This window comes from Dromaius novaehollandiae, chromosome 13 (assembly GCF_036370855.1).
Source record: "Dromaius novaehollandiae isolate bDroNov1 chromosome 13, bDroNov1.hap1, whole genome shotgun sequence".
Taxonomy (NCBI): domain Eukaryota; kingdom Metazoa; phylum Chordata; class Aves; order Casuariiformes; family Dromaiidae; genus Dromaius; species Dromaius novaehollandiae.
The window spans coordinates 22,891,939-22,912,969 of NC_088110.1; the positions used below are offsets into that span (position 1 = coordinate 22,891,939).

At 43.0% G+C, this 21,031-nt stretch overlaps 2 protein-coding genes across 8 annotated transcripts in view; one reads left to right on the forward strand and one right to left on the reverse strand.

The window, feature by feature from the left end:
* The window catches only part of CA5A (carbonic anhydrase 5A), a 32,783-nt gene extending 15,513 nt beyond the window's left edge, over positions 1-17,270 (reverse strand). For 2 of the 6 annotated variants that reach the window (XM_064519789.1, XM_064519787.1), the window contains exon 1: positions 9,860-10,138. In XM_064519789.1, coding sequence (XP_064375859.1) covers positions 9,860-9,998 — 139 coding nt within the window. In that variant the 5' untranslated portion in view covers positions 9,999-10,138. Of the gene's footprint in view, positions 1-932; positions 1,235-9,859; positions 10,140-16,527 lie in introns of those variants that run through there. The other 4 variants (XM_026107934.2, XM_064519784.1, XM_064519785.1 and 1 more) reach the window with 4 other exon arrangements.
* A 190-nt stretch (positions 17,271-17,460) lies between these two features.
* The window catches only part of BANP (BTG3 associated nuclear protein), a 182,049-nt gene continuing 178,478 nt past the window's right edge, over positions 17,461-21,031 (forward strand). The window contains exons 1-2 of one of the 2 annotated variants that reach the window (XM_064519783.1): positions 17,507-17,589; positions 18,530-18,610. The gene's annotated coding sequence lies outside the window, so the exon portion shown is untranslated. Of the gene's footprint in view, positions 17,590-18,529; positions 18,611-21,031 lie in introns of both variants that reach the window. The other variant, XM_064519782.1, reaches the window with a different exon arrangement.

Sequence of the window (21,031 nt, forward strand, 5' to 3'; positions counted from 1 at the left end):
TAATCATTTTGTTCACAGCTCTGTTGATACCCTTCTGCATTAGCAAAACACTTCAAGGAAATTCTGCCCCCTTGTCTGAAAACTTTCCTATTGCTATTGCTGATGGATTTTAACATGGCTTTTGTTTTACCGCTTTGCCATACCACTTCAGCTTTCTTTATGCACCAGTACCATCAATTGATGTCAGAACACAGCAGACACAGGATAATTCCTACTCTGGAGCAAAAATATTCTCTTTAAGGTGCCACAGTCTTTTGCCCACATGACTCTGTGTTTAGGGGTTACACCACTGCTAAGGGCACAGTTCTTCCGAGGCCCCCAAAGCAACACTGACCAAGACCACTTTGTGGGGTCGGGATCTGGAGCCAATCCCGGGTCTCCAGGCCTGCGAGAAAACCCTAGATGATCAGCTTCAAGGGCAGCTTGGGCATCCCAGACTTGCAGGACCGGGGCGGAGGCAGGAATATAGTTTCCACAGAGGTGTGCTCAGCTTAAAAATGGAACCGAGACCTGCGTGAGAAGCACTTATTTATCTGTGGCTTCCCGACAGCGGCAGCCCACAGACGACGGGTTTTGCGGCTTGCCTGTCCTGAGCGTAAAATACAGAGGCTTTGACGCACCGTGTGATGGGCTGCTCTCGCAGACAGAGCTGGCTCAAATCGGCCGCTTGTTTTTCACGAGGGAAAAGACCACTAGACAGCGTAAGGGCCGCTGAACGGAGCCACCTCCCCCCAGGCTTCCCCGGCCAAGGGCAAACTTCAGGCTCGAGGTGGCGCCGCCGCCGCCGCTCCCCGAGCGGCCACCGGGGACGCGCGGGCGGCGGGCGCTGCCCAGCGCTCGGGCATCTCCGCCCGGCGCCCCGGGGGGACGTGGCAGCAGGACGGGGACAGCGGGGCGGGGGGTCCGCGCCCTCGGGGGCCGGCGGGACTCACGGGCGTCTCGCAGGCGGTAGGAGCAGCAGGCACCCAGGCTGCACCGGCGCGTCCCCCGCGGCGAGGCGGCGGCCGCCGCCAAGGCCCGGCGCAGCAGCGGCAGCAGCATCGCGGAGGAAGCCGCCGAGCCCCGGGCGCCGCCGCCGCCCCGCCCGGCCCCTTCCGGCACGGCCCCGCCGCCGCCCCGGCCCCAGGGGCGCCGGCTCTGCCTCCTGGCGGGGCGAGGGAGGGAGGGAGGCTCCCGCGGGCGGGGGCGCGCCCGTCCCCTCAGCCGGGCTCATCCGCGGCGTGACTCACCCCCAAAACACGCGTTTCCTCAAGAGTCCTCGCTCACGCATGTGTGAGGGATTAACGTTTCTTCTCGTCTAGCTCGTTTTGCTTGATTACGAGGCTTCAGTTTCTCCCAGGGGAAGGGTGATCGCTGGCCTGCAGGGATGCAGGTGGCCCTGGCACCGCCGGGATGCTGCCCCGAAGGCAGGCGCAGAGATGTCAGTGTTTGGGCCACTCTACCTGTCCACGCCTGTCCCACAGGCACGAGGTCTAGCACCGTGATGGGTCCACCCAAGGGATCATGAGAGGAGCCAACGGGGCAGACACTGCTCAGAGCAGGCCTAGATTAAACTGGGGTTAAACCCCTGATTACTCCATGCACCTCTTCTACGTTACAGCTACCCATGGGGAACACAAAGCAAAAATGGGAAGTCAGTAGAAAACCGCTGGTGATTGCAAAGGCACAGAGATGAAGTAATGTCCTAATTTCTGATGAGTCCATTGGGCAGCCAGGAAGAGAACACCGAGCCTCAATGCCTCTCCTTAATCTTATCACCTGCTTTGAATCGTATTTCCTGATTACTTTCTCAAAATCCTTCTTTTGCTGACCTGCACTTACCTTTTTGGGATCTTCACTCGTGTTAGTCAGTCAGTGCTTTTGAATTTTCATGAGAGATCTAACATAGCATCGAGAAAGTTTTGCTGAAGCGGAGAAAAAAATAGACACTCAAATTGTACCAACCAAGAAGTATGTAACAGTGTTTGCTCTAGTTTACAACATTTTGTAAGAAGTTTCCGTTGTATTCACAGTATAACGTTTATAGAGCACTCTGAGCTGAGTAACGGGTTGAAAATCTAGGGAGTGATTTGCTTTGAGTGACTACCTGCTCAGAAAATAGGTCATTGGGTGATGTGCAATGGCAAACAGCATGTGATCATTTGCAAGGGTCAGGATTTGTTTAACCTGAATTAAGTCACATTTTACTTTTTAGATTTTTTTAAGATATGCCTTCTGTTAAGTGTATGTATATATAGTAGCATTTGATTGTAAACATAATTCTTGGTTTGACTCTCATGATGTTTTTCAGTATGGACAACCTTGCTATCCTCAATGCATAATTTCCTACACCTTAAAAAGAAGAGAAATACTTGATGAAGTTGAAAACACCTGCTGCCCTTATAGGTCTTTATTCAGTCAGGCTTAATCACAGTTTAATAGAGTACTGATGGTGGTTGAGCAACAGTAGTCAGCACAGGTCAGATGTTTCTGTTGCTGAAGCTAGTTACAAATAACAAGTAGGTCCTTGTCAGGAAGACAACCCATATGAGCTTCATTCTTAACTACAGCAGGGAGCACTTGACAGAGCTTCTGGAGCCCCAGATTTTTTTGGTATTGAGCATAAACAGGAGAGAGAGAGGTTTTTCCTCATATCTGCTAATGGAATAAGGAATAATGGAAGAAGGAATTCCCATTCCTTCACGTTCCATTCTTCTGTGACATTGTCCTCTAAATACAATTGACAATCTCGTGCCCCTTGAGGTCAGGACAACCAAATTAATATATGTATCCCCTACATCACAGTATAAATGCTTATGTTGCAGCATAACTTTGCTTCTATACAAATATCACTCTATTGGGCATGTTAAAAGCGATCTAAAAATAAAGCTCAGAATTTGCCCAACCTGCTTTGCACTGTGGCATTAAGATGACCAAACTTTGCAAGTTTTTTTTAGGGATTTCATCATCAAGGTTTTGGAAACTTGGAAGTTTATTATGGAGCTAAGGTGAAGGGAATGAGTCCATTGTTTGTGTGTTGGGCAATATAACCAAAGCAAAGATCTTGCTGCATAGGCTTGCAGGAATGATGGGCTGTTTAGCTGCAGAAGTAAAGGGAAATAACTTTGACTCACAACACACTGGTTTCCCTCCTGAGTCATTCACAGGATCTGCATCCGGTTTACATTCACACACTGTTTCTTACTGAGCATAAATTTTAGTAAAACCTGAGCATTTAATTAAAAACTAAAACTCTTCTTCACTAGGGGTTTAAAGAAAACCCTTCAACGTATGAGCTGAATGGCAGTGAGATTTTTTTTTTTAATTGCAAACAGAAAGACAAAAGATAGGTGCAAAAGGAGACATAATGCCTTGGTCCCAGCAGTCTGCCAGTGTAGCCAGAATCTTCTCTTCTGGACCACTCCAGAAACAGAATTTCTTCTTGGTCAGTTCCCAGTCGCAAGCAATGGTGTTTTATGTAAGAGATGTGTGGTGCTCATGCAGCAAGCTAGAGAGGACAACAGCAGCCAGAATTACAGTGTCTCTGCCGTTGCCATACTTTGCCAAATTGTTATGTTTCTGGACCATCTGGGAGGTTTCAGCTATGCCCTCTCTTGTTCCGAAACAGAGAATGCTTTCTGCATATGGAGACCACCACCAAAAATCTTCTGGCAGCTGGCCCACTGGATATGTTGTCAAGTGATACAGGATGTATGTGGAAAGAGAAACCAAAAGCTCACCCACAAGGCCTGATTTTATATGTGCAAATTAAAGAAAGGTGAGAATTAAGATAGCTTGCAATTTGCACACTCCACTCTATGCCTGCCCCATTTACGATCTGCACGTTGAGGAAGGGTCTAGTGTATTATTTACTGTGCTGTTATGGGCACATCTATGGTACTGACAGAAGAGTCATAGTAAATACGGCAATGTAAGAAGCGGGTCTGAGATGTGTCACCCCTGGAAGGGATCTGCTGCAAACAGAACTAATGTGTGCTCTTTTTGCCTTTCACCCAGTCAAAGTGATGCTCCATTTATGTTCACAGTGTTTATTTGGGGGTATCTTACATTTGCACTGTGTTTTTTTCCTCTTTCCCACTTGAGGTAGATAGATTTGGAATGTATGGATAGCTCCATACTTTGAATTGTTTTCTGTAATTAGTGGCAGCTGTAGATGCCTTACCAAGTCCAGTTGGAATAATTGTTAAAAAGTTCACTTAGCATTGAAATAACCATCAAAAGCTTTGGAGGGGGCTGTCAAAGTCCAGAAAAAATGCAGACAGTGTTTGTTACTGGATTATTATAATTTATAATACGATTTTCAAGAAAACATTTTGAAGGCCACAGTTCTATGGTAAAAATCCAAAATAAATTTAATTAAATCAAGGGATTTACTCCCAATTTACACTACTGTAAACTTGATAGAAAGAGAAAAAGCATTTTTCGATGGTTTATCAGAATCTGGCTTTGGCAAAGGAAAAACAGCTTACAATTGTTTGAAAATCTCTTAAGTATAATAGGGCAAAGAGAGTTGTCACACATACGATGTAAAATTAGAGGAAAGAATATAAAAATTAATTCAGGTAATTGTCAAGTAAAAATGAGTGGTAGGATGACTCAGCTTCAGTGGATTTCAGTCTTTATGATTTTAATCTTCTGAAAAGAAAAGACTTATTCAATAAAGCAGTTGATTTGTTTATACAAGGACTCTCAAACATGCTTCACCCTGCTCTGAAATAAAACAGGGAGGACAGGATGGTGGGAAGTCAAACAGCTGGGAAACCCCACCCACTTGACGGAAATATGTTTTTGTCCTAAACTGAGCAGGAATGCTTTCCATAGCAACACATTCTGAATTGGGAAAAATAAAAATAAACATATTATTGAAACTAAATGAAGAACCATGTAAACTTTAAGAGACTGTGGCTCTGCTTCAACCACTTGGACTGAATATTACAGAGGAAATCCAAGATAGGTTGATTTCTTTGAGGCTCACACAGTATGAATCAAGATTTTGGAGGATGATAACAGCAATGGTTGGCTACAGTCCATCATGACAAGGTGCTGAAAGTTTTGCTGAATTGATGTTAGATTTGGACTGTGATGCAGGCCCATTTATTGATATAAACAGTCCAATGCTTTTTATCAAACGGATGTAACTGACAGAGTACTCTAAGCTCAACAGGAAAGCAGCAGCCGATTGTGAAATGCTGAGCTCTTCCCTGCTTCCAGAATGTTTGGCTGAGATAGGAGCCTGGATGAGAAGGCAGTGGCTGAGGCTAAATCCAGATAAGGAGGAGGTAATTCCAGTTGGCCGGGTAAAGCAAACAGGGGCTTTATCTTTTCTGTATAAACACATTTACTAAAATTATGCATGCAGGCTTAGTAACCCAGCATGGAAAGGGCTTAGAAGATATCACATGGACAATTTGTGTACAGTTACTGCAATTGTATGTGCAGTCCTGGAGATGGCACACCTGGATTACGTGTCATTTCTGTACTTACACAATTCTTAAAAAACAAAACAAAAAACCCTGGAAAGAGTCTGTTTTTCTTGTAATTTCCTTTCAAAGGATAGGAAAAAATTAAGCCCTTCAAGTCTGCTCTGGCAATAATTACTAGGGTGAAGGTATATTCCAAAGCCTTAGAGCCCACAGGGAGAGCGCCTCCAGCAGCTCGCTCTCTGTCACATTAAAAAGTGCCCAGCAGCACTACCTCCACGTACTGTTACAAGGCACAGCAGCGCTTAGTACAGGTATCCACTGTGGTACTCCATGTTACTAGGAGTTTTTTCATATATCCCATCCCTCTCAGCAATGCTTCTACTATTCTTTCCCAGGGAAATGCAGAATACTTTTGTCCCTGTTGGGACACGGGAGCATCTGGGAAAGGCACTAGGAAATGCCAGCCTTTGAGCAGTTTAATCTGCATCCTCATAGCAAATGGCTGAGTTAACAGCGGAGTAAAAGCATCACCACCCAGGTTGGTGAGAGGCTTTTTACGCAAGTGGGAAGGAAGACAGGGAGAGGATAAGAGATGATGCTTGAGAAAATGGTGAAGTTAACTCTGCATTGAAGGCTTCAGAGTATGACCCATTTCTTTGATCAAGTCTTTGTCCCCGAAGGGGCTGTTTGTACCATCTACGCTGAATAGCTGAAAATAATTTAATGTGCTTTTTGCTTTGAATACGTGTTATTCACAGGGTCTAGCCACCAGACAGAGGAACCCACAGGCTGGTTTAGTCAGATCTAGCATCTATTCACTGACAGCAGAAACTAACCATTCCAAAGATAGTGTTTTCCTGACTCGGTTTGTTTTGGCATTTCCTGCATGAATGTCATGGAGGAGAGAATGATTTAAGTAATAAATAGCATCTGTCTTAAATAGAAGAGAGGAATGTAAGTAAAAACATTTAGACTTGCAATTGTAGTTAATTTAATTGGCAGTGGTCTTGTGATGGAATGGCCTTGTATGATCTCTTCCAGGAAAGTTTAATTGTTAGTGTGAAATGAGTTTTAGTTTCTCACTGCAGTTCCTAATGCACAAATGTCCTCAACAAGAAAAGATAGCATCATTTGGCCCTTTCTTTGGGAATGGTGATAATCAGATGTCAGATAATCCTGAAATAATGAGAGTTTCTCAATCACATGTTGAAATCTAGAGATCTCAACTCTTCCCCGGTTTGCCTTCTTACTCCATTGAGCTATTTCAAATGATTTTCCTAGAGCAATTTCTTCACTGATAACACAAAAATTTAACATTTAATTGTAGTATGTTCCATTTTGCATTTCTAAAGTTTTCATTTCTATAGGCCATAAAGTTTTCTGGTATATTAATACTAAATGAGTAGAATTAAAATCCATGTATAGGGACACTGTGCTGCTGATTCATGGGTTTCATCACTTTTTTAATGAAAGAAAGTTGATTTATATTGTCTGTGCAAGTTCTGAACTCGGGAGTCATTGGACTTAAAATGAACATTCGCTCATGATCTTAGTTTCTGTTATTATTTCTTCAAATACAAAAACAGAGAAAGAATAATGACAACTTTTTTACCACTATTACAGTGCCTCTGTTGTCTCTGGATTTCCCCTCTAAAGCAGTAAATCATGTCACCACACTTGAGCAGTATTGTATGAGCCCAAGCCTTGGTTTTACTGGCACAAGTGTTGGTTTAGCTGTTGAATCTCTGACACTGAAAACATTTGCTGATGAATTACAGTCTATATAAAATACAGACATTGCTTGTGACTATTAGAATGTGAAATGAGGTATTAAATAATGCATTTCTTGCTTTGCTTGATTTTTGTGATTAGATAGCTACCTCTTCTACTATCAGATTTAAGAAATCAAGCCAAGATAAGTAAATTGCTAGATGGGATCAGCATATGCCTACTGCACAGTAAGGGCTCTAAGTGAAGAAGCACAGTAATTAGGTTCAGCTCAAGTCTAGTAAGAAGGAACTCACAAGAAAGTAACCCCAAGTCCTCAATCAGCCAAGTAAAGGGAGGCCATCTGACCAAGCAAATCATTCGGATAATTATAGTATTGGTTGCTCAGATATGGATGTTGTGTTAAATAAACTTATGCCTTGACAGATGGACTGTAGTCTGATCTCTTGAGGCTGAAAGAGTCCTATTGGAACCCTAAGTGAGGGAGCAATTCAGACTTTGTGCTTTGAGCACAATTAGTGTGCCTCAGGATAACAGTTAGGAGCCTAAATTCCCTGTATAATCAGAGAGCAGTAGATACCAGCTGGAGTGTAATTGAGCATGTAAGCTAGAGCCTCCCAGAGAGAGGGTGCTGGACTGCTGGTTTCAGCTGTGTTAGTAGACTCACCCAGTCCCAGTTTTGAAAAAATAAGGTCTTGCTTCTAGGATCTAATTTAATGCCTATGGAGTAGCTATCGTCACATATGTGAAATCCAAAATAAGATGTAAGGTTTGGTTTGGATATACAATAAACATGTATTCATTTTGGTATCTGGTTTTAGTTTATTTTGCAAATGGAAATCTCTCACAATATGTTCTCTCGTATACACACGTCTGTGTGAGGGGGTGTACACACAGTTGCACAGGCTTCTAAACAGCCTGCGTACATTTAATCTGAATTTGTTAGAAATGCTGCTGTTTTATAAGGTTGAATCATTCTGTTTCTGTAAGCAACACTGTAGTGCTTTTCTTTGAATAGATGAACAATGCCTTCTTTTTTTCTTATTTTAATGGGGGAAAAATCAAGTTTCTGAGCATGCTTGCAGAGGAAATAAAGCTGGTAGGGAAGGAAGTAAAAGTTTGAGAGACTTCCAAGCTGTATTAAGAAACCTCTATGCAGGTCAGAAAAGGGAAAAAATACAGTCATGGATACATGTGACTCATTTAAACTTTGTGTTAAGAATATGTTAACAGCTCTTTCTTGTGGATGTTCCACTAGTAACAAAATCTAATGCTAATCTTGCTTCTAAAAAAAACCTGGGCATCTCTTACCAATTTAAAAGGCACATTTTTAAAATTAAGGTGAAAGTGTTGTAGTAAAAAGACATGCCACTTGATTAATTAGACATTCTGTCCGCTGTAAGGAAATTAAGTGTAGCTTTATTCAGTAAAGGCTGTTTTCAGAATACAACAAAGCAACCTCACATTTTCTATTCTGAGTAGCAAAAAAGAAAGTTTAGAGTGAGAAAAATTCTGATGATTGTTTCAAATGTTATTTATATCTTTATAAAAACTGCTCTGGATTATTTCTGATGTGCTGAATGACAGGGAAGCTTGCATGCTATATAATAGATAAAGCATCCACATCTAGAAATAAATACAGTGTGATGCAGCACTGCACTTGGCAGCTTATCTACTGATTTATTAAGAAGCTAGTCACCCAGTGGCAGAAAGATTATTTTGGTGTCATCTCCCAAAATGCACTTATGAGTGTAGAGCTATTAAACACTGATAAAATTGTTGAATATTTCTTCTAGCTTTCAATATCAACAAAGCCGTGTACTAATCTCCATTATGCTTTATGTCTGCTGCATAAAATTAACTGTTCATGTATGCATCACTTATGCAAATATAAATATAAAAAGAAAATCACATCTCAGTATTCAAGGAGATATATGGCTGTCCTTTGAGAAGAGTTAGTAAGATAAATTTACAGAGTGAAAAAATATTTTGGACAAAAGGCATTTTCTAAATGTAAGAAATTACTCTTTACCATTGCTCCAGCTGACATTATCTCCACACAAGTCAGTAGACATGCAATCTCTGGCTTGCCTCACCACAAATCATATTTGTGGATAAGTTAATCAGTATTTTAAATAACTAAATCTTTGACATATTCCCAAAGTATTTTACATTTCAGTAAGTGGTTTATTGTAGATTTCCTGTACACCACATTTGGAGGGTTTTATGGTTTGTACTTCTGTTAGGCCTGATTTTCAAAATTAAACATTGCAGTGTCTAATCAAATTCAGTCACTCAGAATCAATTTGCCCTAAATGTGCTTTGAATTGCAGTTAAAAATGCAGTTTTTATTGAAACCAGTCAAAGCCTTGCATGACAAAATTAAAAATTAATTGTTCTATAGTCTGTTTCTTCATTATAGTTACAATTTAGAAGCACAAGCAGACCAGTAACACTGGCACTGCAGAAATATTGAAGAATTATGTTTTAATGCTACACATGTAGCGAGCTCATGCGATTCAATACGGCATTTCTATCTCTAGTGTCTCTCATTCTATTTCAGTCACATTCCGAAATTCCCTTTTTTGATTTTAGCTGACAAATAAGAAAGAAGTGGGAATAACACTTAACTATACTTGTTTTTGTACCTTTTTGCATCTCACTTATACAGGTATCAGTACTGTTTTAATAAAATGAAATACACTTACGTGCATCATTCCTGTTTTTGCGAGTGCAGGTGGCCAGACTGCAGAGTCGTGCTGGCACTGCTGATGGACTCCAGATACTTTTCAGCTGCTTGTTTAAGTGTGCCAGGGTAATCGTCTTCACACTATTCATTACTATCATCTTGGCACTTGAGATCTTCAGTTAGTCAAACAACCAGAGGAGCTTTCCAGAGCCTGGCAACCTATCAGCACAAAGTAGAGGAAAAAATGCTCTGAATATACAGCTTCAGGATAACCAAGGGATCTCCAGACCTACTTACAACAAAATTTTGAGTGCATAGGGCATGGCTGGAAGGGGCAAGCTAACCAAGTTAATTTTCAACTTTGTGCCTGGACTGGCTTTTTCATTGGCTCTACATTTTGTTGGAGGCAGGGCTAGTTGATGATTATTCTACATGTGCTTTCCAGGCCTTTTTTCATTTGGCTCCAAGTACACCAAAGGGTTGGAAAAACCACGCTTTTGTATGCAAGGACAGGTTTCTTATCTTGTCTTCATGCATACATTCTTTGAATTTGAATACTTGGGTGATAGCTAACAATTGGGATTGTTAACAGTTGCAGTTCTCAGGATTAGTGGCTGCTCAAACTGAGGAAGTCACAGAAATCTAGCAGATACAGAAAAGTTGCCCAGGAGAACAGGAAGGGGAGCAGCCTTCTGCAGGCCAGTACTTTAGCGCGGAATGTCACGTGAAATGGTATTGTTGCAATCTCAAGGTAAAGAATTTGTTCTTCTGAAATATAAAATGTTCCATAAGAAGGATAGTTTCATAGCAACTAGAAACAGGGAATGACATAAAGACCCCTCATTACCCCTTCACTCACTTTAGCACAAACATCACTTTGACCCAGGTGAAGTGTTTCTTCATCAGTGAAGAGCAGGTTGAGAATTTTTCGTGTCCTATGTTTCTTCAGTATGAGAGCATGAAAATGTTATTCTCCTATTTCCATACCTTCCCAATAACTTGCTTATCTTATGTGATATATTTGTATATAAAGCCCTTTCTTTCACTTTCTTTTCGGCATGTTTATATTGCCACATTGCTCTTCCTATGACAGCTGTAACCTCCATAAGTGATACAAATACAATTAGCTTCTCAGTTAGAGCTGTGTTTTTTCAGGCCAAACACAGAAACACAGGCAAGCAATTCATTCCCAAAAGACTTTTCCTAGTGTTACAGAGCACTTATAATCTGGCCAGAGAGCAATGAGGATGGATGATGATAGAAAAGGACGCCTGGGCATGTCAGGGAGCAGCAAGGGCCAGCTGCTCCCAAAGTGCCGGGGAACAGGGAACCGAGGGTGACCCCAGCATAGGCAGTCCCTCACCAACAGGGGACAGTCCTGCAGGGGCTGAGCACAGCAGTCAGGTGCTGGCAACTGGGTCCATCAGCAGTCCCAAACAAGGAAGCAAACCAGGTCCAAGGTCCCACCAGAAAATCCAGGCAGGAGCAAAAGGAAACATGGACAAGCTGCAACATGGATCCAAAGTCCATCCAGGAGATAGGGCCAAGGACAAGCCTGAAGACAGGTACACTGACAGACCTTAGGGCCCATGGGCAGGGTGTGGGTGGATGTACCAGGTGAGGCTGGACAGGGCCATTAAAGCCTATTAGTGACCTCAGAGCCCTGACAGCACAAGAGTTTTATGGACCCTTTAATAATTTTCATGTAAGTGTTTGGAAAATTCACATGATTATTTTCCTCTGTTAAGTACATAGGAGAGCAAAAATCGGGCAGTCACATATTACGAAAACTACAGAATCTATCAACCACAGAACAAGCAAAAATGAAAATACTATTAACATTCTGCCATTAAAAATTATTGCCTTCTTAATCCATAAAATTGCATGTGACACATTTTTAAGAGTTTTAATGTTGTTTCATTTTAATTAACTTTAAAAAATGCCAGTGTTTTGAGTTAGGAACTCATTTACTTGCTGATATTTTCATTAAACACATGCATATCTGACATCTCTTATCGCAGGGTGTATGATGAGTGCAAGGCTCAGGCACTGGGAATCCTCTTTGGTATCCTACTGTGGCAGGCTTATCTATGCTATTTACTATTCCAAAACAATTTAGGAGCTTTCTTAATGCTTATCATTTATTACCTCTGCAGCCTACTTCAGAGTGTCTAAGTGCAAGCCATCATCAGCTAGGGATTCTGCTTACAGAGGAACTATAAACTCAGACTTCTATTGCTGCTCATAATTGTGGATACTTATGTATCTGGAGTGTCACCGTGTACAGTGGAAATCCACTTCCTTTGTCTTCACAGAAACTAGAGAGGTAAAATCCAGAAATTTCTTGCTGTCCCTATCCATTTGACTTTTGCTGTAAGTGCCTCCAGACTGGACAGAGAGAATCAATATTTGTTTTCTTTCTGGTGTTCGCTAGAGGATTGCCAATATGTACATTGTGGTTAACTTCAAATGAATTCTGTTAGTTACAGGGAGAAAATGACCTCACTGATCTATGTCATGGTTCTGCAATTGCCTTCTCAGTTTCAGGGAAAGAGTGTGCCAGTGGTAGGTACCTTGGGGAAGTGACTGCAGCATGTGCAGTCATGGTTGGACTAGTTGACTGGACGGATGTCTGCAGCTGAAGGGAAGAATATTCCTATCCTAATATTGTCTTATTTGCAACATTGGCAAGTCAAACCCAACAATCCAGAGAAAAGGTAGTCTTACAGATTTACTGTAATTAGGGAGATACAATTGAAGTGATTTCATAACTAACATTTCCCTCACCTAGTTATTGTTGTATAACAGTGACAGGATGATCAGTCAGGCAGCAGGAAGCTGCCTGGGCTAGCACTGCTGCTGAAGAATACATGTGAAATCTCTACGGAGTGGCTAAAAATATCACTTAGGGCAGCTTCACTGAGCAGTCAGGTCATTACTGTGTAGGCTTTAACACCTGTATTCTATATGGATTGGCACACACTTCCCATAAGTTACATGTTACTTCAGGCTAAAGGAAGCTCTTCTGTCATGTCCAAAATTTGCTAAAGCACTTGCTAATGCAGCTGATCTCTTTAGTCCCCTAGCGATCTCTGCTCCCTCCAATTTGTCAGTTTCTCTGTTGTACTGTTGGGCAAACCACAGGATATAGTATTCCAGATGTGTCCTTACAAGCGCTGTGTAGGGGGGAAGAGTGACTTCCCCTGACCTGCTGGCCATGCTCTTGCTAATGTAGCCCAGAATGTGGTTAACCTTTGTCACTGCAGGGCTGCACTGCTGATGCACGTTCCACTTGTCCACCAGGATCTGTAGGGCTCTTCTCCAGAGCTTTTCTCCCTAGGCAGTCAGGCCACTACCGATGCATGGGGTTATACCATGCCAAGTGCAGGACTTTGCATTTGTCTGTGTCACACTTCACGAGGCTCCAGGTGACCTCGCTTGTCCGGACAGCTGTGAATGGCAGCCCCACCTTGCAGCATATCAGCAAAGCTGGTGTTATATGCAAACCTGCTGAGGAGACAGTCTGTCATTCTGGTCACTGATGAAGTTTTATATCTAGTTCATTTTACCTCTCACACCTGAAGTAACTGGGTTACACTGCAAATAATTTTGAACATGTGTCTAGATGAATGCAGGTCCAGGACTAAAAGATTGCCAAATTCTGCTTAGACTAACTAATAGCATTAATGGTATGTTGATGCTAATAACATTTTGTATCTAGATTTGCTAAAAAAAAAAAAAGAACTATATGAAGGTGAGGACTGCACGTGGAATGAAAAGGCAGTTCTCAGGCAATCCAGTTTAAAGAAAAGGATAAAATCCATTATAGTCATTAGCTGTGATGAGCTCCACTTCAGGCTTTTGATAATCTCAGTGAATTAAAAAGGATTGAAAATGATAATGGTACCTCACCGAGTAAATATGGGCTGTGGCAAGCCTGAACTAAGCTGGGCAAGCTAACAAATATTGGGCAAAGATACCAGCTGTGTATCAGAGGCAAAGGGCCAGCAGAAGCAGTGGTGAGTGTGATCCTGGGAAGATCACAGCAGGGCAAAGTGCAAACGCAGAACTTGTTGGAATGGCAGATTTCTGAGAAGGGGAATAGCCTCCTGTCATTTTCCCCCCCGTGTATACAGGGAAGTGGAACAGTACGTAAATAAATAAGAGAACACTGAGATCATGCCTGACCCTTCTCACCTTATTTCTCAGTCTAGCAAAAATTACCTTACCAGACCCCGAACGCTGACCAGCCACGTAGGCCAAATACGTAACAATGTTTTTCTTTCTGCTGAGGAAATTCAAGGCTGCCTTCCAGCCTCATTCATACAAATCAGGAGTATCTTCACTGAAGTAAGTGGAGTTTACTCAGCAAAAAACAGAAGTGAGATCCATGGGAAAGAAAATTATTCCTACAGAGTTCCTGTGGCAAATACTCTGGAGTTACTCCCTGATCACATCTGTTCTCTTCATGCCTTTGTTTCTATGTTCACATGATCAGCAGTGAGTATAATTATGAATGCCTGTCACTGTTTAAACAAATGCTTTGTTTGGCAACCTTTGTTTTCCTGCTGCTGATGCAGCTGCAAAATTGTGTGCACAGTGTGTTAATTTTTTACCTTTGATGCTATGGTAAGTTTTTTTCCTAACAACAAAAAGGAGGAAACCAATGAATGAGATACCAATCTCTTGTGATCCATACAAAACATATGAAAGCAGCAACTTCCTTGGGAAACGATAGTAAATGAATGCTGATACAAAGGTAAAATAAGCTAGATATTTCCTGGGACCAAATTATTCTTCATAACATGATAGCGAAAAGTTACCACATACATAAAATGAGAGAGAGAAATACTTAAAAGTGAGGATGAAAAAGGAGAGAAAGTAAAACAAATAAAATATCGTTATCCAATATGGGACAACAAACCAACAGAGCAACAGGATGCATTTCCTTCTATAAAATTAAAAAATAAAATTGATATATTAGCACTCTGAAGTTCCTATTCATTTTTCTAAGGGGGTGGGAAAACAAGAATAGATTTGACCCTAAGCACACAGGTGCTTGAACAAGTTACCATGGGTTAAGCCAGAATATATCTTAGAGTGTATCAGCCTTGGTGCTTGCTCATGTGCAGTCTCTTACCCCATGGTAAAGTGAAGAGCTCATTTAACAGAGGGGGACCTACACTGAATTTCCTGACATTCATTGCACAGATATTCAGGTAAGCACATTCCTGAAAGCTCATAGAGCTTAGGAGTTTTTGTGGAGCAAAGAAAACACTTAATTATCCTGGGTAAATTGTTCATGTGCCGGTACCCTAAACTTAAGACTAAGAGCCAAATTTGGCCCTTGTGATTTAAGCACAGAGGAGGTCTCCATTGTTAGGTTGTGAACAGAGGAAGATCCCCTTTATTCTAGCAGTATTCCCAGTCATACTTTCTGCTATGTGAAGAGTATGTCATACCTGGCTGCGCGACTCTCAGGGGGAACAATGGACAAGCTGTAATAGCAGTCAGGAGGTAATGTCTTCATGATTATTGGTGAAGGGAACTCCCCCTGCTTGTAAGAAATGGCAGAAAAATATCTAAAATACTATCTCTGGAAAAGAGGGGATAAGCTCTTACAAGACATAAGTAAATTGTACATTCCTGACCACTGCAATGATCAGAACAGATTGAGTAACCAGCAGGAGGTAGTGCCTTACCCTCTCTTAAATTGCTGTGTTTTTTATTACGTTGCTATTGGGTCCTGCCAGTATGTCCTGGAGTTACTGTGACTGCTGAAGGTGAATATTACAACTGGTTTATGACAGTTTTCTGTTTTGTGTTGTTTTACCTGAGATGTGATTTGCTAGCTATACCGAGAGGATCGGAAGCTCACAGCCTCAGCAGGACATGAGCTAATAATCTCTGGGAGGGAATCTACTGATGAGAAAGCAGGGCAGCGGATTTGGATTATGATGGCAAAGGCTTTTACCAGCAACCTTCCATGGCAGATAGTGACGCACGTTGCATCGGTGTTTTTCTAGTTGGGATCTGGCAATTGCTTGAGTGCAAGCACAAATTGTTTCCCAAACGTGTTACAAGGCAAATCCATGCAGCAAAGCGTGAAATAACCCTGTGCAAAAAGTCACTTTTTAAGCAGTTTAACCTGTGAACTTGCTAATCTGCTTGTGAAGGAAGAGAACACAATAAATTAATCTATGGACTCAGCTGAACAGTTACAAATCTGGAAGCAGAGGCAAGGGTTTTCCTAAAGTGCTGGTTGTTAATTCCCAGCTTCGTGACAACTCTTTAATACTAAAAGCACCAGTTTGAGAAGTTACTACTAGCAGTTTCCGAAACAGGCAGTGTGCATGTGCCACTGTCAACATACATTTCCCTGCGTGAAACATGAGACCCCTTAAGCACCCCTCTTTGACCCGCTCCATAACTTCCAGGCAGATCAGCCAATTGCTGGTTCCCTGGGGACTGAAACGCTCTGGAAACTGGAGCTGCTGTGACACGTGCGGTTTAATTTCATGCACTGGACACCTTGGGTTTGAACACGATGGAGGCACAGCACCTGAGAAGAGCATTACAAGCCACTAGCCCAACAGCTACGGCATCGGCTGCCTGCTGTTTAGCCACAGGCCTGTAGGTGTTGGGATAGGCAGTTACCTCCGAACGAGAATGGATTTAGTCACATACCATGACAGTGCAGGGCTGAACCACACTTCGCGTTCGAGGAACATTTTTTATGCAGAAGTCCGAAAGTCACCATTGGCCGAGCTGAGGCTGAAAAATGTAGGCCGATGACGCTCTCGTTTGGGCGACAACGTGGTATATGAGGATATAGTGCAATAATCTTAAGCGTTTGTTTTCTTTCAGACAAACACTTCTTATCAGCGTCTCTCAGAGCCACTTGCAATTTTCCTCCACGCTCTCTTTTCATGCTTTTGCATATTGTTGTCATTCCCAGAAGGTTTCCAGAAGGTTTTCCACCTTCACCCAGTCATTCTGTTCTCACACCAAATGCAGGAATAAAGCAATAGAAAAAGCAGTCTGGTAAGCTAATTTAGCCAATTCCCACTTGCTGCCTGTTTTTCAGCTGTGTACTGAGCGCAGTGACATTTCTCTCCTTAATATGACAGCTCACATTCGGATCATCTCATTTCAGTGATGCAAGTGCTCAGGGTCCCTTTGAGGAGGGAGAAATTAAATAGAAGGACTTGAGGAAGGAGTAGGAAGGACTTGAGACAGGAGCAGGAAAAAGCAATGTGCCAGCCAGAGCGAGAAGGGGTTGCTGAGCCTGCCCTCCGGCTTGTCCCTCATGGCTGTCAGGGCTGGGTTTGCACCTTAGGAGGGCGAAGCAGGACGAAGGGGGGAGAAAGAGAGAGGTGCGTGTTGAGGGACAGGTGGGCAGTTAGCGTGGCTGTGCGCGTCTGCTGCGTGTGTGGCGCGGACTACAACTCCCGGCATGCACAGCCCCAGGCGCGTGTACTACAGGTCCCGGCCTGCTCGGCGAGGGCGGGGGCGAAGGGCCGGCGCGCTGCCCTCTGGGAGTTGTAGTCTGGGCCGGCGGCGCGGCGGTGAAGGGCGGCCGCGCGGCCGCGTGCCCCCTGCGCGTGCGCGGGCGCTCGGGGCGGGCGGGGGCCGAGCGGGAGCAGCGCGGCGGCGCCTGCGCGCTGCGGAGAGGGAGATCTCTCGCGAGGAAGGACGCCATTATCGCAGCCGCTCGACAAACACCACGAGAATTCGGCACCACACACGGTAACCGCGGCGCCCCGCGGCCGGACGGCTGGGGCTGAGCTCCCGGGGGGCCTCACGCCGCGCTTACGGCCGCGGCCCTCGCAGCCTCCCCGCTCCTCACAGCGCCGGCCGAGCCCCCGCCGCCGCGAGGCGGCGGCCGCGGGGAGGGGCCGAGGCGGGGGGGCCGCGGGCCCCCGCCCCCTCCGCCGGGCGGGGCGGGGGGGGCGGCCGGGGACTCGCCTCCTCCCGCCGCGGGACGCCGCCGCCGGGCCCTGCTCCTCGTCGCCTCGCTCCCCGCCTGCCTTCTCGGGCCTCCCCTTCCCCGCTGGGGCGCCTCGGTCCTGGCCCCCCCTGGCGCCCCCGCGTCGCGGGGGGGGGGGGCGGCCCGGGGCAGGCGGCGGCGGCGGGGGGCTCGGCCCCTCCGCGGCAGCGCCGCCGGGCAGCGTGCCCCCTCTGCCCCGTCCCCGCGGGGCTCGTGTTTCCTCTCCCTGAAGGACGGGGCAGCTCTGAGCCTTCTCTCCCCGCGCTGGCGCACACGCGGCGCCGCGGGCGCGGGGTATCGCAGCGCACCCTCCTCCCCTGTCGCGATAGACGGTGAATAAGCGGTGACAGCGGCGCTGCCTCTTCCCCCTCGCCGCGCCGAGGGGCCTGCTGGCGCGGAGAGGCGCCGTCCTGGGCCGGGGCCCTCACGTCCGTGCCTGGGGTGCCATGTTCTAGTCTCCTCATGTTGGTGACCTGGCCGCACGCTCCTCACTACCTCTCTCCCCTTTTTTCTTACCTGTCTTTTGAGTGGTGCGTTCTTTTAAGTGTTTTTTTCTTTTTCTTTTTTTTACTCCTTGTTGAGTGGGAAGTTGTGCGCTTAACCAAATATAGTAGTTTTATCCTGCTGTGGGACATATAGTTTATGTACCAGTTTATTTTTAGTACTCTCAAGAGAATAAATTTTTTTTTTTTTTTAAAGGAAACAAGCTTGGAGCGATGTTATCAACCAAGTGATGGTTTCAGTTAAAGCAACTTTTGGATTGTTGTGAAATGATAGTTTGTAGGTATTTTTGCTATTTTTTTTTTAAGTTCCTTTCTATATGAGGTTATCTTAAATTTAGTACCCTACTCGTGTCAGTCTTTCAAGCGGTGAACATAAAACTTGTCTGTGGAATCTCGAATACTCAGGCAAAATCTGAAAAAAAATACTTGTCTTAAACATAAGTTTATTAAGTTCATTAATGGTGCCTCTTGTAACAATGGATTTATTCTGTTAGAAAGTATTAACGTATATGTAAAATATCCAAAGATATCTAGCAGAATAACAAGTTGATTCTGAAACTGTATGAGCCCTACTGTGTACATTAAATGATAATCTTGGCATTAGTCCATTTTTCAATAATACATGAAATGATGTTAGGAAGAAAGACTAGTTAATTTATTAAGAAGAGTAAAAGATTGAATTTGGACTTGGGAAATTGGCCATTTTCTCTGCTTCAGAGGATGAGAGTATCTTGTAACTTTTTTTCTTTGTTTCATAATTCATCATCTGATTTATAACAACTGCAACTGGCTTTAATGTCTTAATTATCCAACCATGTTTAAGTTGTGTGGTTACAGGGCAGATCTTACTCCTTTAAATGAGTCTTAAATTTTAATTGAGTAACAGTGTCAGAAGCACAGCAGTGACAGAGCGAGCAGTAAGGGTATGCAGTACTCAACAGTCAGGATTCCACCAGCACGTGTTCTGCTGAAGAAGTTTTACGAAGCCTTGTGTTTCTTGCACATGGTGCTGTTCGTGGCACAGTGCAAGATATATGTTTTATACTGTCTTGTTCTGATCAGATGGAGAAAGATGACCTATACATAGCTCCTTGTAACCAGAAGTGATACTTAAGGGTTTACCTTGATTCTGCAAAGAGTAGTGCTCTGGCATAGGGCTCAGACCCGTGTTAATCACACTAATATACTCACGTTTGCAAGGATTTTAGGTCGTCTCTGCTCTTTATCTTGAGCTTTTTCCTAAACTTCTTAAGCTGATTTGCAGTTTGTGCAGGAAGAATATGCATCTCTGTTTCTTCAGAATTTACATGTCCTCATATCTTTCACTGAAGAATGGCTTGAATTGAAATTCCTGTGATGATCTTTAGAAAGTAATTGAAGGCTCATTCATTTTAAGAGGAAGAGATGGGCATTTATCTTTGTGTACAGAATCTGTTTATGTGAATTGAACAGAACAGCAAAAGAGCTACTTGTAGTAGGAGATGATGCAAATCTAATGATTAGAACTAGAACAACAAAATGTCTATGTATCCTAAACTTCTCCAATAAAATTACTTTAATGGATTTGATTTCCTTTAGTTTGGAACTTGATATTTAGTTGTTAAGTATTGAAGTAATTTAATTTGTTTTCTGTTTTTTTACATTTTCATTAAAAAGCTAAACGTATTCTTTTTTTCAAGTAAAAATAATAAAATGTCTTTAAAAGTTATGTCAAACACTTGTTTCATTGCAGTTTTAGGATTTTAAAGTTCCTGTTACGTGCTCAGTTTAGCCTACCATATATCAGACTGCATGTTGAGGACATAAAAAAAAGTGCACAAAAAAGATTAACTTCTTAAAATCCTTTGCATTTGGAAACTTAAATAAAGTAATTTTCAGAGATGTCATCTGTTGGGCAAAATTATTTTATCATGGTTCATATTTATAAAATCTTAACATAGACCACTTAAGTGAAAAATACATTAAGTTCAAATTTTCCTCTGGAAATTGGAGTATCATTATCTTGTGATGAAAAAAGAATGCATTTCTTCTATCCATTATGTGAACTGGTAGAAAGTATAAAGAAAAACAGCCCCTTTTTCCGTTCTCCACATACACACAAAGGCATCTGTTCCATGTATTTGCTTATCTGTCTCTAGCTTGCTATCAATATGTATATTCTACAAGTTTAAAGCTGGAATTACCTTATTTTTCCCCTGGGGGTTGGGGAGAGGAATGGTAAAACAGGACCAGACTGTAATAAGAATTTCAGAATGTGAAGAACTACTTGATCCGTCTTTTTCTACTTATGTGATGCTCTTCAGTTTATCTTCATAAATATTCTTGGTAAGAATTTAAAAATTACTAGTATTATCCTTGTGTTTTAAAACAGTGCTAATGCATTTTGAAAGCTTGAATGTTTCCTTTTTCTAAGTACTTGTAGGAAGTAAATCTATTGGAATGCTTTTGAGTGAGCAGATTACTTGTTTCATCATATACTTTTATATTGGCCACCATGCTTTTTGATGTTAGGAGCCTGTAACAGCATGTTTTTTCCCTGAATTGCTAGATCAGAAAATTCTTCTAGCGTATAAAAGATTAAGAGTGCGCACACTAGAAAATTAAAAAATGCTGTTACTCCCTTTTGTTCTCAAAGATTCTGTCTGAGGTAAGCCAAATAGATAAGAATAAAGCATTTTTCACCAATTTCCCTTGAACT